Source organism: Carassius carassius, chromosome 25, assembly GCF_963082965.1.
Source record: "Carassius carassius chromosome 25, fCarCar2.1, whole genome shotgun sequence".
Classification (NCBI taxonomy): domain Eukaryota; kingdom Metazoa; phylum Chordata; class Actinopteri; order Cypriniformes; family Cyprinidae; genus Carassius; species Carassius carassius.
Genome location: NC_081779.1, coordinates 10,825,633 through 10,841,820, shown reverse-complemented (window position 1 = coordinate 10,841,820; position 16,188 = coordinate 10,825,633). Strand labels below are relative to the sequence as shown.

Here is a 16,188-nt window from a genome sequence, read left to right as displayed (position 1 = left end):
AAAAAGCAAGCAGTTTTGAAAAGATTCAGCTGGGAGAACATCTAGTGATTAATTAAGTTAATTGATATCAGGTCTGTAACATGATTAGCTATAAAAGCTTTGTCTTAGAGAAGCAGAGTCTCTCAGAAGTAAAGATGGGCAGAGGCTCTCCAATCTGTGAAAGACTGCGTAAAAAAATTGTGGAAAACTTTAAAAACAATGTTCCTCAACGTCAAATTGCAAAGGCTTTGCAAATCTCATCATCTACAGTGCATAACATCATCAAAAGATTCAGAGAAACTGGAGAAATCTCTGTGCGTAAGGGACAAGGCCGGAGACCTTTATTGGATGCCCGTGGTCTTCGGGCTCTCAGACGACACCGCATCACTCATCGGCATGATTGTGTCAATGACATTACTAAATGGGCCCAGGAATACTTTCAGAAACCACTGTCGGTAAACACAATCCGCCGTGCCATCAGCAGATGCCAACTAAAGCTCTATCATGCAAAAAGGAAGCCATATGTGAACATGGTCCAGAAGCGCCGTCGTGTCCTGTGGGCCAAGGCTCATTTAAAATGGACTATTTCAAAGTGGAATAGTGTTTTATGGTCAGACGAGTCCAAATTTGATATTCTTGTTGGAAATCACGGACGCCGTGTCCTCCGGGCTAAAGAGGAGGGAGACCTTCCATCATGTTATCAGCGTTCAGTTCAAAAGCCAGCATCTCTGATGGTATGGGGGTGCATAAGTGCATACGGTATGGGCAGCTTGCATGTTTTGGAAGGCTCTGTGAATGCTGAAAGGTATATAAAGGTTTTAGAGCAACATATGCTTCCCTCCAAACAACGTCTATTTCAGGGAAGGCCTTGTTTATTTCAGCAGGACAATGCAAAACCACATACTGCAGCTATAACAACAGCATGGCTTCATCGTAGAAGAGTTCGGGTGCTAACCTGGCCTGCCTGCAGTCCAGATCTTTCACCTATAGAGAACATTTGGCGCATCATTAAACGAAAAATACGTCAAAGACGACCACGAACTCTTCAGCAGCTGGAAATCTATATAAGGCAAGAATGGGACCAAATTCCAACAGCAAAACTCCAGCAACTCATAGCCTCAATGCCCAGACGTCTTCCAACTGTTTTGAAAAGAAAAGGAGATGCTACACCATGGTAAACATGCCCCGTCCCAACTATTTTGAGACCTGTAGCAGAAATCAAAATTGAAATGAGCTCATTTTGTGCATAAAATTGTAAACTTTCTCAGTTTAAACATTTGCTATGTTATCTATGTTCTATTGTGAATAAAATATTGGCTCATGTGATTTGAAAGTCTTTTAGTTTTCATTTTATTAAAATTTAAAAAACGTCCCAACTTTTCCGGAATTCGGGTTGTAGATACAAGTGAACTGATTTTTAGCAAGTATAGGGCCAATGGAATAACAGTCAGTGCATGTTAAAATGTCCTTCTCCTCTTGAGTATGCAGTCTAAATCTTTTATGTATTGACTTGTAGGTAAAATGTAGTAATATCCCAGATTAAATGGGATCTCATTAAATTGAGATGCCCTCAGTTTGTAAAAACAATCAAGATAAAATGAAAGGGAGTTCATTATATTTTGGCTAAATAGATTTTTTTCCTAACATATTTCACACAATCCTCTACATATGACTGAAAGAGGAACATAATGTGAGTAAATTTGCTAAATAAATGTTTTAAGAATGTTTGTGCTCTTATGTGATCTTTATAGATGCATAAATGCAATTGTATAAAAAGGTGACCACAGTGGGGTACTGTTCATGAACAAAAGAGGAAACATGAGATGGCAAGGGTGAAATTAAAAAAAAAAATGCTATCTTCAGTTAACTGGTAATACGCAACTTTTTTATCTTGATGAAATGAATGCCATCCTAAATCAATGGTTTCAGCTTTTCAATGAAAAGGTTCTGTGTATAAACTCTAAAACTCCCAATTCTTATGCAATTTATTTAATTTGTCTTGATTTATTTATACTGATTCTGCAAAAATCTCGATTAGGCATTCTAATATAGATATCCTAAAAAATAAAAATAAAAACACACACACACACACCCTAATGATTTGCATAATAATGGTAACTTGTGATCTATATCTAGTAGACACACCCTTGGTGTCAAAACTTCTTGATCTCTGCCACATCTTACAAAGATAAACAGTATAACTATAAAACAGTAGAGAGGACGCAAATCTCAGGGGGTACCGCAGACTTGTTCTAAAATTTCATAGAAAATATATTAATGGTAGTTTAGTTGGTCATCTTAAAGTATTTATTGCAGGCAGAATAACAAGAAGAATCTTAAAGTATTGTGTTTTCTATCTTTGTTTCCTAGGTATGGCAGAGTTTCAGCTTCTGATGGTGGCTGGGATGCTATTCATCTCTGTGGGACCTTGTATGGCCTATCGGATCTCAGGTAAACAATGTTTAATTGTTTCATTTTGACATTCATCTGTTTAATTTGATCATACATCATCTTTTTCCTTGGCATGTCCTGCCTGTGAATTATAAATTATCAAAATTGTCAAGGCTTTGGCTTTGTTTTCCAGGTGTTTTCATACTTTATAAAGGTAATGACTGAAAAGACATTTGATCAATAGCACGCAGGCATTGTACATAATCAACCAATCATGGCATGCGGGAAGGATGGATCTACAGAGAACAGTCAAAGCAATGCAAATATATATATTATGTATGAAGACTGTATAGAGTCAATAGCAAAAAAGAGCCAAAACTCAGACAATTTAGGCAATTTAGAATTCAAGGTAAGAACATGTACTGGAAAAAGAGGACATATAGTCACTCTATTTTAAATGATTACTAAATTCAAAATCATAAATGCAAAAATGTTATACACTATATTGTATCTGGGGTGACTAAGGCTTGTGATGTTGAAGTTTATTTAACATATAAGTTGCCTCAGTGATTAAAGATCTGGCCTGGTTTCACAGTATTAGGCCATAGTTTAATTAGGACATTTAGGTATCTTTTATAAATGTGCCTTAAAAAACAATACTGGTGTGCATCTTGAGACAAATCAATGGCACTGACAGATTTTAAGATATGTCGGTGTACGTTTCTTTCAGTTAATACAGCTCAGACGTGTATTTTAGTCTGGGACTATGTTTAAGCCTTGCCTGTGAAACAAGGGTTAAAGTTCAATGGATAATGCTCGAGTTACCATCATTTGTGTCTCAAGGTTAAGATTAGGAATAACAGAAAGCCTATAACTGCATGTAAAACAACATGATGTCATCTAAGTCAGCTTTTCAGTTGGGCAAAAAGTTACAATATCAGACAGAGATGCAGATAAGAGATCATTCTGGCAAACTTTGCTTTGTGTTTTTTGTTGTTGTTGTCTTTGTTGCTGCTGAACCTAAAGTACCCTTGCAAAATCATATTTTCACTGAGCTCTGAATGTGATACACAGTCTGTATTGACATGGAAAGCAGAAAAGAAAAAACTGCAATCATTAAAAAACATGAAACATATTTTTAAAAATAAAAAACAAAGATAAGACCAGGGGCCCGTTTCACTAAGGAGGTTCAACCAACTCTGAGTTTAAACTTGAATTCTGAGTTGACGTACCCTGAGATGGGAAACTCTGAGTTTTCAGTTACAGAACAGCTGAAATGAGTTGGTTTAATCAACTCTAAATTGACTGACTCTGAGTTAAGCGCGTGCACCACAACTATAAAAAGCCATTATCAATGGAGCGCAGATATTACGATTCACCATGGCAACAGCTCCCGCCAAAAAGCCGTCTGCATACTTCAGACTCAATACAAATGTAATTCTTCTCAGTGTTATAATATCACAGGAGAAAACTGGCAGAGCGTTAGATTAATGAACTAATAGCTAATCATTTTATGGTATCTCATGGGGAAAAAATATATATATTTATAAAATAATAATGTTAATAATAATATTTTAAATGCATTTTTCTTATTTTACAAATGATCTGCCAAAAGAGTAAGAAAAATATGGCAGTGGCTATTTACACTAAGTGGAATTAACAAACTTTCTTAGTGATAGATCTATTTACAGTAGGCTAAGTGCAAGAAGCTCTAGATGCTACTTACAGAAAAAAAATGTACAGTGAAAATCATGACATTCTATTTACCATGTAAAAGTAGCAGTTCTTTGCAACAGGCTAAGTGTAAATAATAATTAGATGCTAGTTATACTTTATACTGGCAGATACATTTGCACCTCAGTATTGTTATACATTAACAGGATGCAATTATAACAGATTGTAAATTATTATATTTATTACAATTATAAATAGTTGTATCATTATTAAACACTCGTTAGGCACTTTACTTCCACTTTTAGAACATTTTGTTCATTTTTATTGAAAATAAATTCTAATGTGACATGTGATGGGAAAAGTGAGAAGAACGAGGTCGGCAAAAGCCGCTAATACCACTTCAATGTGGTATTTAAAGCTAAGCATTTGCCTTCATTCATGTTCAGGACTCAGGTGCCCAGTGCAAGGTTTATTTAATTAGATATAATTACATGTAATTTGGTAATATAACATAAAACATTGCAACAATTATTAATTCTATTTCTGTTACATAGGGACTACTAACATACATTCAGAAGTTTGTTTTAAAGTTTATAGCAGTCAAAATCAAAATGTAAATAAAGCTCTGTAAAAAGTTTACTTAACTTTGATACATTATCAGAATCAGAATCAGAATCAGAATGAGCTTTATTGCCAGGCATGTTCACACATACGAGGAATTTGTTTTCGTGACAGAGCTCCGCAGTGCAACATAACAGCGACAGAACAAAAAACACAATAAGGAATAAAAAATACAAAAAAATACAAATAGGTGGGTAAGGATTGACAATATACAAATTGACAATGTATGGCAGGTATATTAAAAAGAGCATTTATGTATGTACATGTATATTATGTGGAAAAATTGTAACTGTACGCTAAGTATGTGTGTTTGGATAAATAAGTGTATGTGTATATAAATATAAATATAAGTAGTATAGTGTGTTCCATGTATGTACATGTATATTATGTGCAAAAGATTTACGTGTACGCTAAGTATGTGTGTTGGATAAAAAGTGTAGTGTATATAAATATAAATAGTGTAGTGTGTCCCACAGTTATTATCAGCTGTTCATAAGATGGATTGCCTGAGGGAAGAAACTGTTCCTATGTCTGGTCGTTCTGGTGCTCAGTGCTCTGTAGCGTCGACCAGATGGCAACAGTTCAAAGAGGGAGTGTGCTGGATGTGAGGGGTCCAGAGTGATTTTAACAGCCCTTTTGCTCACTCTGGATAAGTACAGTTCTTGAATAGATGGGAGGGTTGTACCGATAATTCGCTCAGCAGTCCGGACTACCCTCTGTAGTCTTCTGAGGTCCGATTTAGAAGCTGAGCTGAACCAGACAGTTACTGAAGTGCAGAGGATGGATTCGATGATGGTGGAGTAGAACTGTTTCAGCAGATCCTGTGGCAGGTTAAACTTCCTCAGCTGGCGAAGGAAGTACAACCTCTGCTGGGCCTTTTTCACAATGGAGTCAATGTGAATGTCCCACTTCAGGTCCTGAGAGATAGTGGTGCCCAGGAACCTGAATGACTCCACTGCAGTCACAGTGCTGTTCATGATGGTGAGTGGGGGGAGTGCAGGGGGGTTTCTCCTGAAGTCCACGATCATCTCCACTGTTTTGAGCGTGTTAAGCTCCAGGTTGTTGAGACTGCACCAGACAGCCAGCTCTTTAACCTCCTGTCTGTAAGCAGACTCGTCACCGTCCTGAATGAGGCCGATGAGTGTGGTGTCATCTGCAAACTTCAGGAGCTTGACAGAGGGGTCCTTAGATGTGCAGTCATTAGTGTACAGGGAGAAGAGCAGTGGGGAGAGAACACAGCCCTGGGGAGCTCCGGTGCTGATTGTATGGGTGCTGGATGTGTATTTTCCCAGCCTCACTAGCTGCTGCCTGTCTGTCAGGAAGCTGTTGATCCACTGACAGACGGAGGTGGGCACGGAGAGCTGAGTTAGTTTGGGCAGGAGGAGGTTTGGGATGATCGTGTTGAAGGCAGAGCTGAAGTCCACAAACAGGATCCTCACATAGGTCCCCGGTCTGTCTAGGTGTTGCAGAACATAATGCAGTCCGATGTTTACTGCATCGTCCACAGACCTGTTTGCTCTGTAGGCAAACTGAAGAGGATCCAGCAAGGGTCCAGTGATGTCCTTCAGGTGGGCCAGCACCAGTTTTTCAAATGACTTCATGACTACAGACGTTAGAGCCACAGGCCTGTAGTCATTTAGTCCTGTAATTTTGGATTTCTTTGGGATGGGGATGATGGTGGAGCATTTGAAGCATGAAGGGACTTCGCACAGCTCCAGCGATCTGTTGAAGATCTTTGTGAAGATGGGGGCCAGCTGGTCAGCACAGGATTTCAGACAGGCTGGTGTAACACAATCTGGGCCTGGTGCTTTTTTCCTTTTCTGCTTCCTGAAGACCTGGCGCACCGCATCCTCGCTGATCTGTATTGCAGGTGTGGGGGAGAGGGGGGATGCAGGAGGTGTGAATGGTGAGAGCGCTCGATTGGAGAGGTGTTCAGGGTGGGTTGCAGGAGTTGTGAGTGGTGTGAACAGTTGTTTGGAGAGGCATTCAGGGTTGGTTGCAGGAGTTGTGAATGGTGAGAGCGGTTGATTGGAGAGGTGATCAGGATGGGTTGCAGGAGCTGTTAATGGTGTGAACGGTTGTGTGGAGAGGCATTCAGGGTTGGTTGCAGGAGCTGTGAATGGTGTGAACGTTTGTTTGGAGAGGCATTCAGGGTTGGTTGCAGGAGTTGTTATTGGTGTGAACGGTTGTGTGGAGAGGTGTTCAGGGCAGGTGATGGGTGTTCTTTCAAACCTGCAGTAAAACTCGTTCAGATCGTCTGCCAGTCGTTGATTTTCCACAGTGCTGGGGGGTGGTGCCTTGTAATTGGTGATCTTCTTTAGGCTTTTCCACACTGATGCGGAGTCGTTCGAAAGTGAACTGAGTCCTTATTTTTTCAGAATAATTCCTCTTTGCCACTTTGATCTCCTTTTCCAGTGTGTATTTAGCCTGTTTATACAAGACATTGTCCCCCTTCACGTAAGCATCTTCTTTGGCCTGACGGAGCTGTCTGAGTTTTGCAGTGAACCACGGTTTGTCATTGTTGTAATTTAGTTGATTCTTGGTAGGAATACACATATCCTCACAGAAACTGATATATGATGTTACGGTCTCTGTGAGTTCGTCCAGATCGGTGGCAGCAGCTTCAAAAACACTCCAATCAGTGAGGTCAAAACAAGATTGTAAATCCTGCTCTGCTTCATTAGTCCATCTTTTTACAGTCCTTAATACAGGTTTAGCTGATTTTAGTTTCTGCCTGTAGGTCGGTATAAGATGAACCAGAAGGTGATCAGAATGTCCCAAAGCTGCTCGTGGAACAGAGTGAAATGCATCCTTTATTGTTGTGTAACAGTGATCCAATATATTACTGTCTCTTGTGGGACAAGTAACATGCTGTCTGTATTTTGGCAGTTCACGGGAGAGATTGGCTTTATTAAAGTCCCCAAGAATGATTAAAACAGAGTCTGGGTGTTGTTGTTCTGTCTCTGTGATCTGCTCAGCGAGTTTCTGTAAAGCTGAGCTCACGTGCGCTTGAGGAGGGATGTAAACACTAACCAGAATGAACGAATGAAACTCCCGCGGCGAATAGAACGGCTTGCAGTTAATGAAGAGCGTTTCGAGATTTGAGCAGCACGTCTTCTTTAACACAGTTACATCTGTACACCACCGTTCATTGATGTAAAAGCATGTCCCGCCGCCGTGCGATTTCCCCGTTGATTCTGCGTCGCGATCCGCTCTAAACAGCTGAAAGTCCGGCAGATGGAGCGCGCTGTCCGGTATGGTGTCATTCAGCCAAGTTTCCGTGAAACACAGAGCAGCAGAGTGGGAGAAATCTTTATTTGTCCGAGAGAGCAGAAGCAGTTCGTCCGTTTTGTTGGGTAGAGAGCGGAGATTTGCCAGATGGATGCTAGGCAACGGCGTTCGAAATCCGCGTTTTCTGAGTCTCACGAGCGCTCCCGCTCGCTTTCCCCGCCTGCGCGTCCTCTTGAAGCGTGTGATCAGGGCAGCCACTCCGCCGACAAGAATGTCTAGCAAAACATCAGAATAGTCGAAAACCGGTGAAATATCGGGAGATGTGTGTTGCCGAATATCCAGCAATTCGTCCCTGGTGAAACTGATTGCAGGAATATAACTAAAGACAGGACAAACTAACAAAAACACAAAAACAACTGCAGAGCACGTCACGGAGGCAGCCATCCTGTATCGGCGCCACTCAGACTGAGCTATGTTCACTTGAACACTTGGGCCAAATATGGGGAAATAAAAGTCACAAGTAGACAAGTGGTCAAGTGCACAGTCAGCAAAGTGTGGTTACTGGGTCAGGCTCAGTGTAGTCCAATTTATGAACAAATGACCAATGATTTTTACTGATTTAACAACCAACAGGGCAGCCGATGTAGTCTTATTCACAAACACATGAATCTTGTGAGAAAGTTCTTTAGTCAATCAAAAATATTCTGAGCAACCAGCCCAAACTATGAACAATGTCTTTTATGATGTCACTAATGAGCCTTTAATTTTTAGTGATCTAAAACATACTGATAACTTTAAGGAGGCAGGCTATTTTAATGAACAGTTACAAACAGAAAAAAACACTGTCCCGTGTATTTTACAAACATACATTTTCTTGGATGTGCAAGCAAAGATGGCATTATAAGGAATATTTTTCCAAATGAATCAGAATCATATCAGGAAATTTTGATATTGTACCCTGCTCTTTTGTGACTTCGCTGAAGACAAATGTATTTATTTTATGACCAAATTATATAGAAAGCCGTACTAAACCAAAAGTTCCCTTTCAGTCGGTCACGTTCAACGTTACGTCAGTGACTGACAAAATTGGGATCTCGCTAGAGAGATGAATCACCTTCGAGTGTTAACAAAACAAGCCAATGAATATTGGTGTGCGAGATTTGCAACGCACACCCCGCCCCACAGCGCAGGCATATAAGCAGATCGCGTGCAGTCCCACATTCAGCTTTTTGCTTTGGAGCTGAGCCTTCAGCTTTCTGAGCAGAGTGTCGTCAAGACAGCCTTTTGACGAGTGTTGGCATTACAGTGCATCAACGGAGTTGCCAGTGCTGCTGCTTTTTCTCACTGTGCTGCAGCTTCCCATTCTGCAGTCACGCTGCAACTCCTCCTGGGCACTTCAACACTTCAGTGTTTTTTTCAAAACTAAAAGAGCAAATTCTAAAACAGCTCCACGAGTGACGGGGCATCTTTTTAAAGATGTCTTTCCACTCATGCATTTCTGGATGTGATCGCTTCCTGGTTTTATCTGATGGTCACGACAGCTGCATCTCGTGCCTGGGCCTCGAGCACGCTGAGGCAGCGTTCGTGGATGAGTCATGTTCTCCTTGTGGTTGCGATGTTGCGTTCAAGGCTCCTCTATATCAAACGAGGAGGAGTCCCCCTCCCCATGCCCCGTTCTAGTTCCTCCTTCAAGAGGAGGGCTACTTCGGCTCATGGCCAGGGTGATTTGAGGATTACAGTGTAAGGGAAACAGGTCAATTTAGCTCAAAGGGAATCATTTAAGGTTTTAAAGGGAATTTGAACAGAATCACTGTTTCACGGCTGATCACTGAGACGCCCTGCGATTCACTGAACAAGCCGTTTAACATCAAATCTGCACTGGATATTAATATCCAAAGTATAGTGAAAACACTATCAATTAGCACAGTAACAAGATCGGCAGTTTAAGACATTAACTTGTAAGCACAAAACACAAGATACTTCTCTTTTCAATATGAATAAGGCTTTATTAGATAAATCTAAGACATATAAACTAAACTAACACATAAGCACACGGACTAACACATTCATACAAATTGCAGGAAGATAGAAAGTTAGGGAAGAATGAGTTTAAGAGAACAAAAATGTGGAATCCCCAGTTTACAGCAATATGTGAAATTGCATAGACCTGAACAGCCATCAATCACTTAATTAACCCTCGCATTGAGTTCCTCAATGAGGTTAAAATTATATTAGATACACCAGTACAAATGTGAGTCTGGAGGAGTTACTTGCATCTCTTGTGTAAAGGGGTTCCCTTTGTTGTCATTGAAAGGAAGTTTTCCGAGGTTGCTGATTGGCTGGAAGTTCAGTAGTCGCTGAAGTGACGTCTTGGGAAGCCCATGGTGGGCGTTGGCTGAAAATGCAGAGTTGTGGGCTGGCTGAAGTTGAATGGGCACTCGAGGTCAGACTCGGAGACACGGCGTTACAAAACTTAACTCAGAACACGAAACTCTCAACGGAAAAGAAAAGAAACTAAAGTAAAAGTACAGAAGAAAAGTTTGACGAGACTAGGTGGTGTTTCTTCTCATCGTGGCTAAGTAGCAGTAGGCGTGCAGGCCGAAGGACGCTGAAACCGCGCTCAAAGAACGCGAACAGTGATGATTAAAAGCATGACTAAAGGCTAAAGCTAAGAAGCAAAGCTAAAAGCAGGCATGACTAATAGCAAAAGCTAAGAAGCAAAGCTAAAAGCTAAAAGCCAGCATGACTGATAGGAAAAGCTAAACGCAAGCTAAAAGCATGATTTGATGGTGTCCTGAGTATTTAAACTGGCCTTTTGGCCACACCTCAAATGTTGTCTTGACCAATTAGATATTGTCTTTGCTCGGGTATCATAAATCATATGTTATCTTATCAAGCACGTGGTCCGAATTTTCCCACTCTTGCAGGGTCTAATCTTGGACATGATTCCTATAACAAGAATATGATACATTTGACAAATAACTGATGATCAGGAATATTTCAAGCTAACAGATTCAAACACATACATACTAATCATGAATATGAATCCTTAAGCTATCCAATAGTTATTGATATTCTGAATATAATAGACTGATATTCATTAATTAGTCTTTTTTAGTTCATTAAAAGACAGTTCTTGTGCCATTCTCTGACAAAAGATGTTCTGTGGGGACCAGATGTTAAGAGGTCCCCTTAGGAATTTCAGTCTGGTTCTGCTAGGTGGGGGGAAGTCAATCCAAGGATCTTGTCTATTACTCTAATGGGTTTACATGTGCTGGCCAGCGTTGCATCTTGATTACTTGCCCCAAATTTGACAATCTCTTCTCTGAATTGAAATTGTCACTAATTGTTCTAGTGGTGTTAATGTTGAAAGTTGTTCTGTGAAAGAGTTGGTTGGTTGGTTATCTTGCTTCTGACTTGTGGCACTAGGAATAATTTACAACCTCCTGTTGCCTTTCTGAGGAATTCGGCTCATGTGTCAACCACAGTCCTGATCGACTCTTTAATTTGTCTGGTTCGGGTCTGATACGCTACAACAGTAAGGGCTTCCCTGCCGAGTGAGTCTCCACAGGCCCCTCACTCCTCCAGCATATCGTGCCCGCTGGTGTACTGCGATGCGGATGCTGGTGCCTCAGACAGGACGGGACCCAGCACTTCATCTGGCCCACCAGCAGATGACCTGATGTTGATCACTGCATCGGGGGACGAGCTAGGCTCTGGAGATGAGGATTCAGCTGCGTTGCCTCCTTCTAAGAGAGTGGCGTTGCCCGAGTCAGATCCAGAGCTGACTGCTATGCTTGCACAGGCCCATAAGAGTGTCGGGTTGCCATGGAAGGCGCCTCCATCTCCCGAATGTTCAAGGCTCGATGATTGGTTCTTGGGGGTGCTGCACACCGATCGTCGCAAGCCACCTGTTCCATTCTTCCCGGAAGTGCATGAGGAGGTCACTAAGTCCTGGAGGGCACCTTTTTCTGCCGGAAACAGATCTAGTGCCTCCTCCGTCCTCACTTCCCTCGACAGCAGAGCGGCTAGGGGGTATGTGGAGATCCCCCCAGTTGAGTGTGCTTTTGTGATGCAGCTTTGCCCGCAGAGCGCTGCCGCCTGGCGGGGTAATACACGCCTGCCGTCCAGGGCCGTAAGTTTTCGTCCACACGGATGGCCAGGGCTTACGGAGCTGCTGGACAGGCCACCACTGCCCTGCACGCCATGGCCCTCCTGCAGGTATACCAGGCCAAGGCGTTAAAGCAGCTGCATGAGAGTAGTTCTGACCCGGGTGTGATGCAGCCTTGAAGCAGGAGGCCTTCGAGCCTCTGCAGTCAGTATAGCTTAAGTTTCTGTCACTGAAGACAGCGCTCCTCACTGCATTGGCTTCAGTCAAGAGGGACCTGCGGGCATTTTCGGTCGACGATACATGCCTTGAATTCGGGCCAGCCGACTCTCACGTTCTCCTGAGACCCCGGCCTGGGTACGTGCCCAAAGTTCTCACCACGCCTTTCAGGGATCAGGTGGTGAAGTTTCAATCGCTGCCCCAGGAGGAGGCAGCCCAGCCATCTCTTTGCTCTGTCCCGTTCACGCTTTACGTGGACCACACGCAGAAGCTTCAGGACCTCAAACCAGCTCTTTGTCTGCAACTGAGGACAGCAGAAGGGAAAGGCACTTTGCCAAGAGGGTACAAGGTGAGGGGTGATCCCACATGTGTATTCTTCCATGGTACGGCTTCCCTCACGGTGAGCCCGTGTCTTTCCCTGGCAGAGATCTCTCATCGTCTCTGCTGTGAAGTGATCTCAGCCCAGGTGGCCTGAGTCTTCCACAGGGACTTCCATATGTAGCAGGATGTGGTTCTGTAGCGTTCCCCTACTTGGGTACGCTTTCCCAGTTTTATCCAATTCTCAATGTACGGAACAGCAGTGCGGGTTCCTCTGCCTAGGCCTTGTCCTATCTTCTGCCCCAACTGGTGTGGGGTGACTTGCCGGCTTTCGCAGGGCACTGGAGGGGGTCAGCAATAGTGGTGTTTTCTATATGGATCCCAATTTCGTCATTAACATTGATGTAACGTTGAATGTTACCGACTGAAAGGGAATGTCTCGGTTACGTATGTAACCCTCATTCCCTGAAGGAGGAAATGGAGAAGTTATGTTCCATCTCCACAGTTGCTGTACCACTTTATGCACTTTTATGCTGTACGGCCGGGGCACAATTTATTATATTTATATTTATATTTAATCATTTAGCAGACGCTTTTATCCAAAGTGACTTACAAATGAGAACAATAGAACCAAGCCAACTTGGAGAATGCGGGCAACGATCCCGCTATCTCTCGCACGCTAAGCGAGCGTTCTATCATTTGAGCTACTTGCAACAATGTCTCGGCTCCTCAGCGAAAAACTGAATGCGCGACTGCACGCAATCTCCTTTTATACCCACGCTGCGGGGCGGGGTGTGCATTGCAAATCTCGCACACCAATATTCATTGGCTTGTTTTGTTAACACTCGAAGGCGATTCGTCAGTCTAGCGAGATCCCAATTTCGTCAGTCACTGACATAACGTGTCTGTCCTTCCTTCAGGGAACGAGGGTTACATACGTAACCAAGACGGTTTACATACGTAACCGAGACGGTTTACATACATTTCCTGCACCTGAATCTATATAGAAAGTTTCTTGTAGTTTTTCATATATGTAAGCCATTTATTTTCCATTAATATTCTCTGTTGTGCTGACATTTATAGGAAATGTTGCTTTAAAAGGTGTGACCCATCAGTCCGTTGACTTGTTGAATGGAAACACAGCTTTCAAAGCTGTTGATGGAAACCGAGCAGCAAGTTTATCAAATGATACATGCACTAACATAACTGCAAAAAGTAATCCCTGGTGGAGAGTAACCCTGCAAAAGCCGTACAAAATTGTCATGGTTTCCATCACCAACCAGGGCGACTGTTGTGCTGATAGGATCAGTGGAGCCGAGATTCATGTTGGGAACAGCCTTGTCGATGACGGCAACCAAAATCAGCTGTAAGAGACCATGTTAAGCTGTCTTAAATCATACTGAAAATAAACCCAGAATATGAAATCAGTAATTTGTATATTTCTTTAGGATTGCAAGTGTGTACTCCATGCTGCCTGGGAAAACACAAAAATTCAAGATTAGCCCCATGGAGGGACAGTATGTTAATGTTCGCCTTCCAGGAGTAGACCGCATTCTGACATTGTGTGAAGTAGAGGTGTACGCAGTCTCTGAAGGTAAAAAAATTCACAAATATGATGTTTGTGAGAGTGAGTCTTACAGCACTGTCTATAACTTTTTATGCTTCATAACATCTCAGACATGGTAGCATTAATAGAGTCCGAACAGATCAACGTGGCACCAAATGGACGTGCCACCCAGTCCAGCGTGAATCGAGGTTCTACGGCATGCCTGAGTCTTGCACAAAATGCCATTGATGGGAATCGCCAATATGACCTATTGAAAGGCTCTTGCACTCAAACAGACACTGAAAGTAATCCCTGGTGGAGAGTGGATCTTATGAAGACGTATACAATTGCATCAGTGGCTCTTACCAACCGCGGTGACTGCTGTTCTGAGCAACTGAACGGAGTGGTGATTCACATTGGAGATTCACTAGAGTCTGAGGGCCGTGCAAACCCGGTGTAAGGAGTGTTATTATTTGCATAAAGACTTAGTAAAAGCATGTGTATTATTTAAGCAATATTACATGAGCAAGTGTGCTGTGTGCTCAGACAAACACCATGTGATACTGCTTTAGTTCAACTATTAAAGTAAAATGTAATATTGAGTTACTTTCATTTTAAACACAGCACCTGTTTTAGTCTATTTAATGGCTCCTGAGACTAAACTAAAGCTGAAGTTATTCGTTCTAACTAGAAATCGTTCTAAACTTAAAAAGTAGTGGAGTCCACATCATAACTACAGCAACAACAGTACATAGGAACGATATCATGGGAATCTGGGTATTTTATTTTATTTTATTTTATTTTTTGTGATACAGTCAGTGTATTAAAACATCACATCTTAATATGTGGTTTAAATAAGAAATTTGCTTTTGAGGAAATTAGGTTGTCTTTTGAACAACCGAATTCTGAAGACAGAATGTGTTGCATAAATAGAAGACGTAGGATTCTTAAGGCATAATTTTATTTATACTATCTCATTCTTATTCAGGTGTGTTAAAGTTTCCTTCATCCCTGCGGGAGGGACGGGGACGTTCAGGTGTCACGGTGCATTTCAAGGCCGTTATGTGACTTTGGCTCTTCCAGGGGAAAACAGGACTCTGAGCTTGTGTGAAGTGGAGGTGTTCGGGATTCCAACAGAATAATATTGATTTTGCCTTTCTTCAGCAGGTAAATAACCCACCTAATTCATATATGCTTAATAAATTATGATCTGATCATATTTTTATAATTCCTGCCTGCACCCTGTTTGTTACCTATACCTGTTACAGATATTTGCATGGGAAACAAAACCATTGTCTTAAACTTAACATGAAAATAATGTCTTACTTTACTTCCAGTGAAATATGTAAGCTAATATGAATTTTATGATGTTTATATTAGCTTATCTGAATAAAAAAATTGTTCATACCAACCACTTGATGTCACTATTGCTTTAACTTCACTTGAAAGAAACTATGCAATTGCAATAATACTATGCAAAGATTGTTGCTTGATTCTTTCCCCCTGAACTGAGAGTTAAACCCAAGTAAACTGTTTCTGTTAATCCCAAACCAAAAGCTACATGACAGAAATTACTAAATCAAAAGTGTCCATTTCTTGTAAGATCAATATTGATTCGATAACTTTCCAAGATAACTTTTCATCAAAATAATTGAATTTGGAGCAGCTGTATGCTTTGAAATTAGGTTGTCCTTCTGGGAGACCATCTGTGCTTAATTCTTCAAAGCACTTGGATAGATTTTTTTGCAAGCTATCTATCAATATACAGTTTTATGGACCAAAGACTGTTGTGGAAAAGGATAAAATGTGAATCTGATTATTTTAAAATCACTTGACAAAAAGGACATCTCCGAAAAGCACAGCTCTACAGTTTTGACAATTATTGTAGCAGTTTTAGCATTCCAATGCATTGTCAAATATGACAAATTTTCATTTGTGCCAGTTAAAGAACATGAAAATTGTATACTATATAACAATATGCTAACATTAAATACACATTTTCATAGACGTTCAATAGACATTACACTCTTGTCAAGGTAACAAAGGTTGAAATATGTAAAAAGGAATAATTAGATGTGATAAAGCATTGTGATAAGAAAAT

At 41.5% G+C, this 16,188-nt stretch overlaps 1 protein-coding gene across 2 annotated transcripts; it reads left to right on the top strand.

Annotated features, from left to right (window-relative positions):
• The first annotated feature begins 2,147 nt into the window (after positions 1 to 2,147).
• Positions 2,148 to 15,498, top strand: si:ch1073-376c22.1 (uncharacterized protein LOC100000126 homolog). Of its 2 annotated transcripts, none has more exons than XM_059509436.1 (6): positions 2,148 to 2,259; positions 2,350 to 2,430; positions 13,625 to 13,907; positions 13,990 to 14,135; positions 14,219 to 14,543; positions 15,076 to 15,498. In XM_059509436.1, the coding sequence occupies exons 2-6, from the start codon at positions 2,352 to 2,354 to the stop codon at positions 15,227 to 15,229; spliced, it is 987 nt and encodes a 328-aa protein (XP_059365419.1). In that variant the 5' UTR covers positions 2,148 to 2,259; positions 2,350 to 2,351; the 3' UTR covers positions 15,230 to 15,498. The 2 variants fall into 2 exon arrangements, with proteins under 2 accessions (XP_059365419.1, XP_059365420.1); XM_059509437.1 differs by having other exon boundaries at positions 2,190 to 2,215.
• Positions 15,499 to 16,188: the final 690 nt, after the last annotated feature.

Bases quoted from the DNA above. Each gene is read 5' to 3' on its own strand.
- si:ch1073-376c22.1 (XM_059509436.1), top strand. From the start codon at position 2,352: ATGGCAGAGTTTCAGCTTCTGATGGTGGCTGGGATGCTATTCATCTCT. The intron at 2,431-13,624 runs GTAAACAATGTT...TGACATTTATAG, and splicing joins TATGGCCTATCGGATCTCAG to GAAATGTTGCTTTAAAAGGT. The intron at 14,136-14,218 runs GTAAAAAAATTC...ATAACATCTCAG, and splicing joins GGTGTACGCAGTCTCTGAAG to ACATGGTAGCATTAATAGAG.